The sequence below is a fragment of the Girardinichthys multiradiatus genome, chromosome 18, assembly GCF_021462225.1.
Source record: "Girardinichthys multiradiatus isolate DD_20200921_A chromosome 18, DD_fGirMul_XY1, whole genome shotgun sequence".
Lineage (NCBI taxonomy): Eukaryota > Metazoa > Chordata > Actinopteri > Cyprinodontiformes > Goodeidae > Girardinichthys > Girardinichthys multiradiatus.
Genome location: NC_061810.1, coordinates 23,029,931 through 23,042,606, shown reverse-complemented (window position 1 = coordinate 23,042,606; position 12,676 = coordinate 23,029,931). Strand labels below are relative to the sequence as shown.

Here is a 12,676-nt window from a genome sequence, read left to right as displayed (position 1 = left end):
AATTCCAATGAACCTGTGACACCTGCAAGCATCAAGTTTCAAATGAGTGAATATTTGCCAAAAACAATAATGTTTATCAGTTTGAGCATTAATTATCTTGTCTTTGTAGTGTCTTCAATCGCATATAGGTTGACCAGAATTTGAAAATCATTGTATTCTGTTTTTATTTACATTTTACACAAAATCCCCACTTCACTGGAATTGGGGTTGTATGTAGAGCTATAAACTTGTTTGGGTGTTTCTAGCCACTATGAATGAGTCAAGTTAGCTTGATAAGACTTAGTGATTTTAGCTACATAAAAAACCTTTATTTTCAAACAAAACCTTAAAAAATAAAACCCCCACATGACAAATGTGCAAGTAAGTCACTAAAGTAAGAAGAACATTTAGCTAAACATCAGCTGTTTTGATGCTAACAGAAAATGTAGATGTAGCTACTGTATTTCAAAGCCCTGTATAAATATTCTAAAAGAATAATTTAAAAGACAACAGTACTGGAGTCAGGTGTTGCAGTATTTCTAACCTGATCCCTGATTTTGGGTCAGCCAATCCTGAAAGTATATCTCTGGACCAGTCCTCAAACTGTTCCTGTTCATACGCCCTCAAGATTTCCAGGAGATCATCACAGAAACGCAGGAACCCCTTGAAACCAGATAGGTCTGAAAGCAGAGCCTCTGCTATGCGGACAGAGTCTTCCACCTGATGCAAAGAGCACACACAGAAAAGAAAAGAATCACTGTTCTTTGTAAATTCATGGATTTTTTTTTCCCAAAGGTAGAATTAGTTGGAAAGCTGAGGTGTGTTCATGTGATCATTATTTGAAAATGTGTGTTATTTAGGTTATAATATTGGACATTCATTAACTCATGTAAAATACACACTCAAACCATCACTTACCCTGTGTAAGATATGTCGCACCCAAACAATTTTGTTGATGACCTCAGGCAGGTTCCTGCCAGTAAGCGGGCCAGTCTTGTCTCCGGGGTCTCCATGGCAACGGCTCTCAAAGTCATTCTTCAGTCCTTAAAAGATTCAGTAGAATAAAACGGGGTCAATAATGGCTAGCAATATTGACTGGAAAGCTACGCTTTACATAGTCTATTAAAGGACTAGCTTTCAGCTAACCCTTGTATTATGAGGCAAGCACTTTAATTGAATGGATTTATTAATGTCTTACAGAAAAAACCCTGTAAAAAGACATTCACTGTAAAAACTGTCTCAATTCATCACTCAGTTTTTGCTCAACCATTTCTGGATCAAGGCAGACAGGAACTTATTATTGAAGCTGGTATATTCAGCTTCTAAAGGTTTTGTGGTCATGATGTTTTCTCCATAGGTTGTCTAACCTCCACTGTTATTTGGCTACATCATAATATTCAAGTTTGTGACAACGGTTAATAAGGTCCAACAGTCCAATTATTACGATCATTGTTTTAGCTTTTCTACTCCTTGTAGGCACAATAAATCATAATCAATTTTTATCTGAGACAGTTACAGTAGATACCCTTGTTGTAGTCTAAGAGCTTGGCCAGAAGCTTCTCTCTTTCAGACTGGAGCTCTTTGCTGATTGTTGGGCGTCTGATCAACTCCTTATGTTTCTGAAAAAGCTGCAGTAGCTAAACAAAAAAAAAAAAAAACATAAGTTCCATCCTTTCTTCTTAATGTCTCGAATCCTGTGGTAGCGTGGTGCATTTCAGTACCTGTTGGGGGTTGTCCTGCACATCACTAATGTAGCTCTTTAGTCTGCCAGCCACCTCCTGCTCTGATGGAGCTATGACTCGCTCGAACTGAATCACTGCTGCTCTCCAAAGAGGCTACAATAAACATAAAACAGTCACGACGTGAGGATACGAAATAAAAAAACATCTTTTATATTCCCTGATCATGTTTATTATGCCTTATTATGTAATCAACTAAAAGGTCCAGAGGGGTTAAATAGCTGACCATCTAATATTACACCAGGCTCCACCTACGCAATTCCAGGAAGATGTTCTGAAAACTCACTGGCCCAGGATATCAGTAGATCCCCTTTGCTTGATGCAAAGTGATCAGTAATAGGGGGTTCATGGTTGGGTGTTTATTGTGGAACCACGATGTAAAAGAGGCTATTGACGTAATCACATTAGGGTAAGTTAGCACTGCTTTCACCACTTTTGTATTTTTTTTATATCCTATATCAGGATGGACACGTTCTTTTAATCTTGACAAAACAATGAAAAATAACACTTTAAGGGCACATCCTTGGTTTTGAAACCACTAATGGCAAACACATCGTTACTGAAGTACAGACAGCTGTTAGCTGGCTGTGTGGCCTACGCCATAAGTTAATTTGCACATAAAGAGAGGAAGTAAGATCACCTCACAAATGGTAGGTGAGGACACCACCTAAGGATGGATGTTAATAGAAAATGTGAACAGAGTAAAAAATCTCTATCAGAAAGGCTTATAATAATCTAAAAATTGTTAGTAAGCCATTCATTGTCAACTGATTTATTTAGTGAGAATTCCCCTTTTGGCAGGGGGTTTCCCTGTCTGGAGCGACTGACCTTTAGATCTCACCTCCGGTTATGAATGCCTAAACCAAAGACTACATTATATAAACCAAAGCAGTTGTGCAGTCCTTAAAATACCATAACATGACTATATCAACAGAGAAAAATGTCCAGGCTAGCAGTTATTACATACTGTGGTTTCAGCAAAGTGACATAAGTATGTCAACTGTGTGAAATTGCTTTAAGAAGGCTTTTGTTGTCCACAATAAATCAAGTTATGGATAATTTGGAAGAAATGTTTCTGTAGGTTAAAAAAAAATTATACAACTGATTTTGGTTTTTCATTTTAAATGCTTAGCTCTTAAATAGTCAAATTAATTTCAATTTGGAGACTTTTGTAAGATTTTTGTAACTTGGCTTTGGCAATGGAGAAAATCAGGTAATGTAAAATCTTATGTTATGCCCACTGAAATAGAAATATTTGGCAGAAGAATGACTAACCTAACCTTTTTGTATGAACAATTTAAAAAAAATACTTAATGACTATAGATGCCAAGTTTTGACAGAGTTCTCTACAGCTAACCTCAGTATAGGGATTGTAATGTACAGGATTGAGTCCAGAAAAAGGTTCAAACACACGATCTGCAGTCAGAACCTGCTGCTTTCCTCCTGGCAGCAAACAGAGCAGTTTCTCATGAACCAGGCGGATAGTCACCACCTGGCAGAAACAGAAATAAAGTAAACATCAAATTTAATTGTTACCATCAATATTCCGCAGCAGAAAAAGACTGTACTGTGCGGTAGGTTAGGGTTCCTAGTAATAACCTAGCAAAACCAGAAGTGTCCATGAACCTGATGCATGACTAGACAACAATATTTAAAATTCAACAGAAAATCTCTGCCAGAGAAAGTGACTTCCCATCCTAAATCCATAGTTTGTTATGTCAGCCCAGTCTTTGCGGCTATAAACACCTTCAAGTCTTCAAAGAAGGCTTTGGACAAGGGTAGAAACATGTTTGTGGGAATTTTTACCATTCTTCTAGATATGCATTTGTTAGTTCAAACACTGATGTTGGACAGAAAGGCCTCTGCTCTGATTCCACCTACATTATGCTTGATGACAGGTTGACGTCAGGATTCTGTCCAGGAGAGTCAAGTTCCACTGCACCAAACTCACTCATTCATGTGCTAATACCACTAACGACCTCATGTTGAAAAAGGAAGGGGCCATCCTCCAACTTTTCCCACAAAGTCAGGGGGCATGAAATTGTCCAAAATGTCTTGGTGTGGTAAAACATTGAAATTTCCCTTCCCTAAAAGAATGAGCTGAACTCCTGAAAAACAAACCCACACCACAATCCCCTCTGCACCAGACGTTACACTTGACTCAATGCAGTCAGGGAAGGGCAGTTCTCTTGGTATCTGAAGGGATTTGGATTGTTAGACAGAAGCATATTTTGTCACTTCAGAGGACACAGTTCCAGTGCAACATGTTGTCACCCTTCTTCATCTGAAAATTTGAATTGGGCTTAGTGATGGAAGGCTTGGATATAGCTTCTTCATCTTCTTTGCACTGTTATAGAGCTAATCTGAAGGCTAAATGAAGTTTAGAGATGTGTGTCTGTAGCCTTTGGTGACTTCTGCTCACTATCCACCTCAGCATCCAAAGGCCCCGCTCTATGATTTTACATGGCTAACTTCTTTGTGGCTGAACTGCTTTCATTCCCAGTCGCTTCCACATTTTAAAAAAACAGTTGACCTTATTCACTTGTGAGGTAATATCACGAGTGGACTTATTGTACTGGTGGCATCCTGCCACAGTATTATGCGGAAATTCACTGAGCTCCTAAGAGTGACACATTCTTTCAAAAAGGTTTGTTTAAGCAACCTGCATGCCAAGAACATCTGAATTCAATGGCTTGGAGGGCTGACTTAATACTTTTGTTGTGTATTTGCAGCAAGTAAGTGAGAGCAAGTAAGAAGACAAGCAACTACTAGGAACACTAAAACACATCTCAAGGTCTCAGTGATTCATGGGAGACACTGCACTTTAAATCATTGCAAAAACAGCCGATTAAACTCAAAGTGTAAATACCCAAAGTCAGGACTGCACATGACCATATAAAGGTTTTCCATTCAGTGTGGTACACCAGTTGCAACATGACAAACAAAAGTGCCCTGCACAAGAGAGTCAGGGGAGATGAGAAAGTTATGAGTCTCCCTACCATCTGTCGAGGATCTGTTCCAAAGCTGCTGGAGAAACAAGACTCTGAATTGTGTTTGAGACTCTCACCCTCACTGTGAGCTGCCACTATTAGGCAAATGGTACCCCAACATGAAACGCACAATCACAAAACTGATGTTAAAAAACATTAAGATGCTGAGCTACTGTTACGATTATGCAGTTTGCATTGTCACACGTATTTCAAATGTTTTATATTTTATTATTTTAGGGTTTTCATACAAATCTGTTGAAGTAGGGAATTTATGAGGCAATTTGTCTGAAAATCCTTAAGACAAAACTAAAATAACAGATAAGAACAAGGATCTTCTTGATATGTCAAAGTATGGCTCATTGTTGCTTCCTCAGTTTTATCTTTAGGAAAACAAGTAACAATTCCATGTAAATGTGAAAAAAAAAAGTGAAAACATATTATTTCACCCGTTCACTGCTCTACAGCATGTGAGAAATGATGTGAATGTGTATCCTCAAACTTTCTGCTAGACAAAGTGTTTGTGCCCATCAATCAAAACCATATTTGAACTTAAGTTACCTCATTCAGTCGTTTTGCAAGGCAGTGAAGGGTTTGTGGGCAATGTTTATTTCCCTCCCAAGGGTGTGGAGCATGTCTTTTCCACACCTAAGAAAAAAGATAAGGTCAAACATAATTTAGTCATCCATTATTTCTTTTAAAAAGGCGATCACCAATGATTTTGAGTCAGTGTAGGCATCAACTTCTGTCACACCTGTCCAGTCAAATGCTCGCAGGCTGCCACCCACTGCTCACAGATGGAGACACCTGCTCTCAGGTTCTCTCTCATCAGCACAAATGGCTCTTCAAAAAACTTAAGACCACTCATCTTCCTCTGGACATACCTTCCCAAAGCTCCACCTTTCACAGGGACAACCACAAAAATTAAAAAAATACCTGTAGTATGTATTAACACATACTGACAGTAAATAACATAATTAAAATTATTAAACATTTCCGTATCAACAAGAAAACAACTGTATCACCACAATATGTCAAGTGTACTAAGCAGTTCCAGAGAAACATCCTCAGTTTTGGTTCTCCAAAATTGTCCATTTTAGCTATGTGGTTCATTTGACTAAATATAAATTCACCAAGATATTTTGGCTTAAAAACAACATCAGCAAAAAAATGTTTTTAGTTCCTGGTTTTGGTTCACGTTCCGAAAGACTCCCACCCATAACATCCATGAGCCGGACCATTCGTGTCTCTGGATAGGGCTGGACGTCTGTCTGCTTCCAAACATCATCCAGAGCATCTTTGCTCTGTTCCACCAGATCCACAACGTCTGACATGGACAACCCATCAAGACCAACATACTCCTAGTGGACACATACACACACACACATACAGTGTAGTGTTAATCATGTTTAATATTTATGTTTTTTCTTTGTTAAATATCACAGAATAGCACAAATTAGTGATACTGTTTGAAAATGTGTGTTAAAATCAAACCATTCACATTTTCAAAAGTTCAACTTTAAAAAAAAATTGTTTTGTGCAATAGTCTCTGACCATCTTAAAAGTAAGCTTGTTGTATAGTAGAAAAACTTTTCCTGCATACCTTTTGTATGGGTTTGAACTGCTCAGTGAAATACGTTGCCCTGTCTCTCACACTGCTCCTCTCTGCAGACTCAGAGAGATCTGCCCAAAACTGGAACTCATCATTTGGGGTCAGGATTCCTACAAGTGTCAACAAATATAAAATTTCAAATAAAAATATTAATTAAATCTATTCAATACCACAGAAATTTGCATTTCCTCCAAAGATGCAGTGTGAAGGCTGAAATGTTTCAGGTGAATACCAACGAAGAAGGATAAGTTGATATAAAAAAATTCTAAAAACAAATACAATGGCAGAAACTTTAGGAAAGAAGAACTGTCTGAGTATCTGCTGAAGAAGCGCATTTACTTGAAAATGTTCAAGTGTAAAACAAACAGCAGATACTCGTAAAAAAAACAAAGAATTGGGTATTTGTAAACTGAAAACTGATGAAGAAGCTGCAGAAAATGGTAAACCGGTTGCTCAAAAATATTAAAAGTGGATAGGAATAAATGTCAGTGACCTGCAAAATAACTTTATTTTATCAGAGCCTCCTGTTTGACTCCCAGAGAGAGATTCCAAAAGAAAGAAAATGCAACTAGCATCTTCACATTTTCTGTCAATCTTGTGGTTATCAGCACATGTCACCTGTTTCATATCCTTGTGATTAGTCTTACCAGTATATATGAACAGGGATGGATTTTTTGGTTTCAGTAGTTTGAATGGTCTGCTGCAAATTGGTAGAGTGGAGAGGAGTAGACAGTCAATGAGTCAGTCAGTCAGTAAGTATCCATCCATCCGTCCGTCCGAATCAGATTTGTACAAAATTAGTTTTAGTTTCTGTTCGTTCTGTTACTGCCTGTCACAAAATCAGCCCCTACCATAGCCACACTTGTAAGTATGTATATAAATACCAACAGAACACATATTATGAGAAACACATTAAAATTCTACTGGGTCCCAAAGGCTGTCTGGAGGTGATATTTGTGAGGTCTGAGAGGATCTATAGTTCTTAGAGAAAAGACAGATGCACTAGTTGAAAGTCAACATGAATTCTTCATGTTGATGTATAAATTATTAATGTACTACGAACAGTGTAGGACTAAGGTAATTTGTTTGCAAAATTTAAAGATTGAAATAAAAAATGCCAGAGTTACAGTGGGCTCATGTGACCAGCTTAGGCAGGAAAAGGTTCCTCAATGATCATTTCATTCTTAAAAACATCTGGGTTGACCAAAAGACTTGCATTTCCAGAATTATTCATATCCCTCATATTTTTTTGTCTTTCTGATATTGCTTTTAGTTTCATCCTCCACTGTACTTCTGTCCATAGCAGTTAATTCATCTTGACATGTTCTTCAGATCCAGTAAATGCAATCCTATCAGCTGTGATTCCAGAGTTGCTTTGCTCATCATTAGTGCTAACATTCTCTTTATCAAAAGTCAGTGAAACCACCAACGATTCCTTCAAAGCCCGTCAAGCCCAACATATTTTCTGTGTTTGCTGACAGCATACCTTGCAGAATCAGGTTTGATAGAGGTACCACATTTTTCAGATGGTTTCATGGTCAAAGTGTAAGTTGTGGTTTCAGGAAATAACTCGTCCTAAGAGCTAGCTTTCATGTCCGGGTTCCTTTTGTTTTCAAGAAGCACAGTTTTCTGATGTCTGTATTGTCAAAGCATCAGTTCTGGTTTCAGATTTGATTTGTTCACTCTCAGAGCTAACTTAAATTCATTCAGTTTCGAACCATAAAAGTCTGTTTCAGTTTAGTGAAATTCAACAGAATAGCTGAAAACTGGAATGGCTGAAATAGCACAAAAAGTGTAGGAGGAACTGCGGTCCAAAATGTACAAGCCTACAGCCTTCACACAATTAACAATGTGATCTTTTTTCTTTATATGATGCATTCAACTTGAATACATTGTAAAGCTTTCTCTTTTTCTTTTAGGTGGAGATAATTTCTTTGAGTTCACAGTATACATTGATGAAGACCAAACTTAACTAGAACTGCAGGTGTTTTTAACAATTAATCATTTTAATTTTTGAGATAAACTTTTTTTTGATCGAGAATATTGTCTCAAATGAATAATTTATCACATCGTTTGGCTGGAGCAATTTGGCATTTGCATACTTAGGAGAAATCCAACAGAAATCTTGAAGCTGAAGCTGAACATTAAATTGGAACATAAATAAATATAATACAGATGGGATTGCCATATACACAAAATGTATCTACTGGTATTCATTACATTATGTTCTAAAAAAGTACCACTTTTATGATCACCTTGAAGGCGATGTAACCTTGACCATTGTTTTTCTTTGAATGTATGAGGTACATGAGGACATACCCAGGACATCATCTTCTGTGCGGCCCTTCTTGGCGAAAGGTTTAGCTCCAGACTGGCGAACCACACAGCCCAGGCCCTCTTCCAGCTCATTAAGCAGACTTGCAAGCTTAGGGTCAAAAGCTGAACGCCAGCGTTCATCCTTGAAGAATAGAAGGACTTATTAGAGTAAGAAACATGTCGTTCTCTACTCCAGCCTGAAAATATCTTAAGCAAATGTAGTCATATTTGTATTTGCATTCAGAAAGCTTATTTTTTGTTCAGTCAGGAAGGGTTATTTAAAAACTATAGTGGATGTCTCAAAATACGATCAAGTAAATATGCTTATACTACTGGTGGGACTTGATTAAAAATATTTATCTGGGTGATTAGAGCTTTTTCAATTAATTAATCTTGATTAATCGCATTTTTATCACAAAACAGTATTTGCTCCAAAAAGCTACATTTTTTAATTTAAATCAATTGAAGAGGATGATTTCAGAACAGTATTTAAAAAATAAATAAAACATCAATTTAACATAAAGTGCAATTTCTACTATTTTCGCCTTCTAGTAAAACAACCGGAAAAGAAACGGTCATTTGACAGACTTATATCTCCTTTAAACTCCAAGTACCCTTAGCAGATTACTTTGTACATGAGACTAAAACAGTGTGATTAACATTTTAGTGCAAAATAGAAACCCATTGCCTATTTCTTGTCCCTCTCTTCGACAAGCTACCCTGTTTACATTTTCAGAGCTCAAGGCAGCTTTCTTACGTGGGACAGAAATGCAAGTGAATTTGCGAGTTTGTCCGATGCTGACTTGCTAATTTTGGTTTTGAAGCCAGTAATTTGATCAAGTTTAGGCTACCGACACCTCCTGTTCCTACGCCAACCGTGTTTCTGTGCTCACATCAACATGCTTTGCAATCAGATGATGCTGTGGGGTTGGAGTGCTTTGGTGGTCTGGCATGCTTTTTACAAAGTTTCCATCAGGTCAGATTTTCTATTAAATTTGCCTTTCATCTGTCCTTGCAATGCGCTTTCATCCCATTCCTCTATTTTGGTAGCCATTAGCCGAGCTCTGACGAGTGGATCATGTAAATTGGTGCAGGAAAATCAACAAAGGTAGCGTGTTTTTTAAACCGCAAACTGCAATTACATGGGTTAATTTTTTTATAGGGTTAATTCTTTTGTAATTAATTAATTAATCGTAATTAGATCCCATCACTAGTTTAAACATGCTGCATTTTTTCTTTACTGTGTGACCAACATGAATTTACCCTGCAAAGGTCTATGCAAGTCTTATATACATGTAAAGAGGCTAACCTGGAGCAGTACGGGTGCAAAAACCTGCTTTACAGCCTGGTAGAGGGTATTGATGGGAGATTCCAACATGGATGACACCAAGAGGCTCCCATCGAGGTTGTCCTCTGTGATCACGGTGGGATGCAGTTTGAAGAACACCAACACCTTCTCTTGGCAGTCCCCAGAAGTTTCAATCTGTTAAAAAAAGATAAGAAAAATGGCAAAACTTTGCTCTCCAGTGTAGATTAGGGATGTAGTAACAAAGAACTATAATACGATTTAAGGTCTCTTAATTCATTTCATTCTAGCATTCCTTAATAAATACAGTTTAAACATTTGTGACTATGTTGCCTTTATAATATTTGACTTCGGTACACAATTTCAGGTGCACTTTGTGTCTTACCTTATTAGACAGGTGAAGGTCATTATCATGTCTGGTAAAGGACAAGATAAATTCATTTTCATCATCCAAGAAGTTGTTCAGCTCTTGGTTGTCAGCCAGGGATGATGAAGGCTTTACACCATAGAAATTTCCAGCTGTGGTCAGAACAAACTTCTTTCGAGCATCCCCCAAACCATGGGGCATCGTTCAGGTCAATGTTATGAACTAATGTTGAGAAAGCAAAAACATGACACAATGACAATATCTGAGGGGCATTAATACATATATTAACATCAGTAAAACTAGAAACTGCAATATTTTCACTGAATATTGTGATGACTATATTGATTTATCCACATTTTTTTAGCTTTATCAAAATGACCCGATTCTTTTTGTGAGATTTAGCATCTTGGACACTAAAAATAGACACTAAAAAATATCAGGTGTGAGTTATGAGGGCCATTTAAGTTTATCCAGCAGTCACAAAATATTACAGGCATGCATAACTGGCATTGAAATGCAATATCCAGTGAAATATTCAATCCTAGTAGTCCTTTGTAATTGCAATAATTCAATTATTGCAATCGCAATTATTGCAAATATTGGGTACAACAGTGGCGCTCAAACGTTTTCTAGCAACTTCCACCTTTGTGATTACCAGGTTTTCCACGTTCCATCATCTTAACATTTTAAAGCAATAGGACAACAGGACTTGGAGTTTTAAAATTTGTGTTAAACAACCCAAAAAACACATTCTTAACCATTGGTACTATGTGAATGGTTGACCTCTCTCAAGCTTTTTCCACATGTTCCTGTATACCATCACAAACACAAAAGAGACAGATCGCTAATAGCCTGCTAATTTTCTCAAAGTGTGTTTTTATGATCTCTTTTAAAAGTTTCCTTGCAGATTTCTTTTTATTTGCAGACGCTGGATTTTTCTTTTTTTTTTTTTTCTTGTTGCTTTTTTAATTTCTTGCCAAGGACAGCCAAAGTATCACCAAAGGTACCAACGTTTGAGGACTTTAGATGTATAGCAATTACAACAACACGTTTTGTTAGTTTGTTTCTTTTTTACAAATTAATCCTAGATCCACCTGGTCTGTGTAGGTCTGTGTTTGTCCCCTGTACTTTCACAACCAGCAGGTATTTTTAAAATCTGTCCAATAATTAATAACAAAATGGATCTTGCAGTAGCTACTTTTGCAAAATCGCACTACACTTAACTTTTTGGGAGAGGTCAAACCCTAACTCGAGGTTGTAAAACTGCACTGATGGTACATATACAGGTCCTTCTCAAAATATTAGCATATTGTAATAAAGTTCATTATTTTTCCATAATGTCATGATGAAAATTTAACATTCATATATTTTAGATTCATTGCACACTAACTGAAATATTTCAGGTCTTTTATTGTCTTAATACGGATGATTTTGGCATACAGCTCATGAAAACCCAAAATTCCTATCTCACAAAATTAGCATATTTCATCCGACCAATAAAAGAAAAGTGTTTTTAATACAAAAAACGTCAACCGTCAAATAATCATGTACAGTTATGCACTCAATACTTGGTCGGGAATCCTTTTGCAGAAATGACTGCTTCAATGCGGCGTGACATGGAGGCAATCAGCCTGTGGCACTGCTGAGGTCTTATGGAGGCCCAGGATGCTTCGATAGCGGCCTTTAGCTCATCCAGAGTGTTGGGTCTTGAGTCTCTCAACGTTCTCTTCACAATATCCCACAGATTCTCTATGGGGTTCAGGTCAGGAGAGTTGGCAGGCCAATTGAGCACAGTGATACCATGGTCAGTAAACCATTTACCAGTGGTTTTGACACTGTGAGCAGGTGCCAGGTCGTGCTGAAAAATGAAATCTTCATCTCCATAAAGCTTTTCAGCAGATGGAAGCATGAAGTGCTCCAAAATCTCCTGATAGCTAGCTGCATTGACCCTGCCCTTGATAAAACACAGTGGACCAACACCAGCAGCTGACACGGCACCCCAGACCATCACTGACTGTGGGTACTTGACACTGTACTTCTGGCATTTTGGCATTTCCTTCTCCCCAGTCTTCCTCCAGACTCTGGCACCTTGATTTCCGAATGACATGCAGAATTTGCTTTCATCCAAAAAAAGTACTTTGAACCACTGAGCAACAGTCCAGTGCTGCTTCTCTGTAGCCCAGGTCAGGCGCTTCTGCCGCTGTTTCTGGTTCAAAAGTGGCTTGACCTGGGGAATGCGGCACCTGTAGCCCATTTCCTGCACACGCCTGTGCACGGTGGCTCTGGATGTTTCTACTCCAGACTCAGTCCACTGCTTCCGCAGGTCCCCCAAGGTCTGGAATCGGCCCTTCTCCACAATCTTCCTCAGGG

The 12,676-nt window shown here is 38.0% G+C and overlaps 1 protein-coding gene across 4 annotated transcripts in view; it reads right to left on the bottom strand.

Annotated features, from left to right (window-relative positions):
- Positions 1 to 12,676, bottom strand: part of LOC124883869 (cytoplasmic dynein 2 heavy chain 1) — a 166,881-nt gene that overhangs the window by 153,218 nt on the left and 987 nt on the right. For all 4 annotated transcript variants that reach the window (XM_047391300.1, XM_047391299.1, XM_047391302.1 and 1 more), the window contains exons 2-13: positions 10,325 to 10,528; positions 9,943 to 10,116; positions 8,637 to 8,775; positions 6,309 to 6,427; positions 5,922 to 6,066; positions 5,460 to 5,605; positions 5,267 to 5,353; positions 3,076 to 3,210; positions 1,701 to 1,814; positions 1,505 to 1,616; positions 898 to 1,022; positions 524 to 699 (exon numbers count right to left, since the gene is read on the bottom strand). In XM_047391300.1, coding sequence (XP_047247256.1) covers positions 524 to 699; positions 898 to 1,022; positions 1,505 to 1,616; positions 1,701 to 1,814; positions 3,076 to 3,210; positions 5,267 to 5,353; positions 5,460 to 5,605; positions 5,922 to 6,066; positions 6,309 to 6,427; positions 8,637 to 8,775; positions 9,943 to 10,116; positions 10,325 to 10,507 — 1,655 coding nt within the window. In that variant the 5' untranslated portion in view covers positions 10,508 to 10,528. The remainder of the gene's footprint in view (positions 1 to 523; positions 700 to 897; positions 1,023 to 1,504; positions 1,617 to 1,700; positions 1,815 to 3,075; positions 3,211 to 5,266; positions 5,354 to 5,459; positions 5,606 to 5,921; positions 6,067 to 6,308; positions 6,428 to 8,636; positions 8,776 to 9,942; positions 10,117 to 10,324; positions 10,529 to 12,676) is intronic.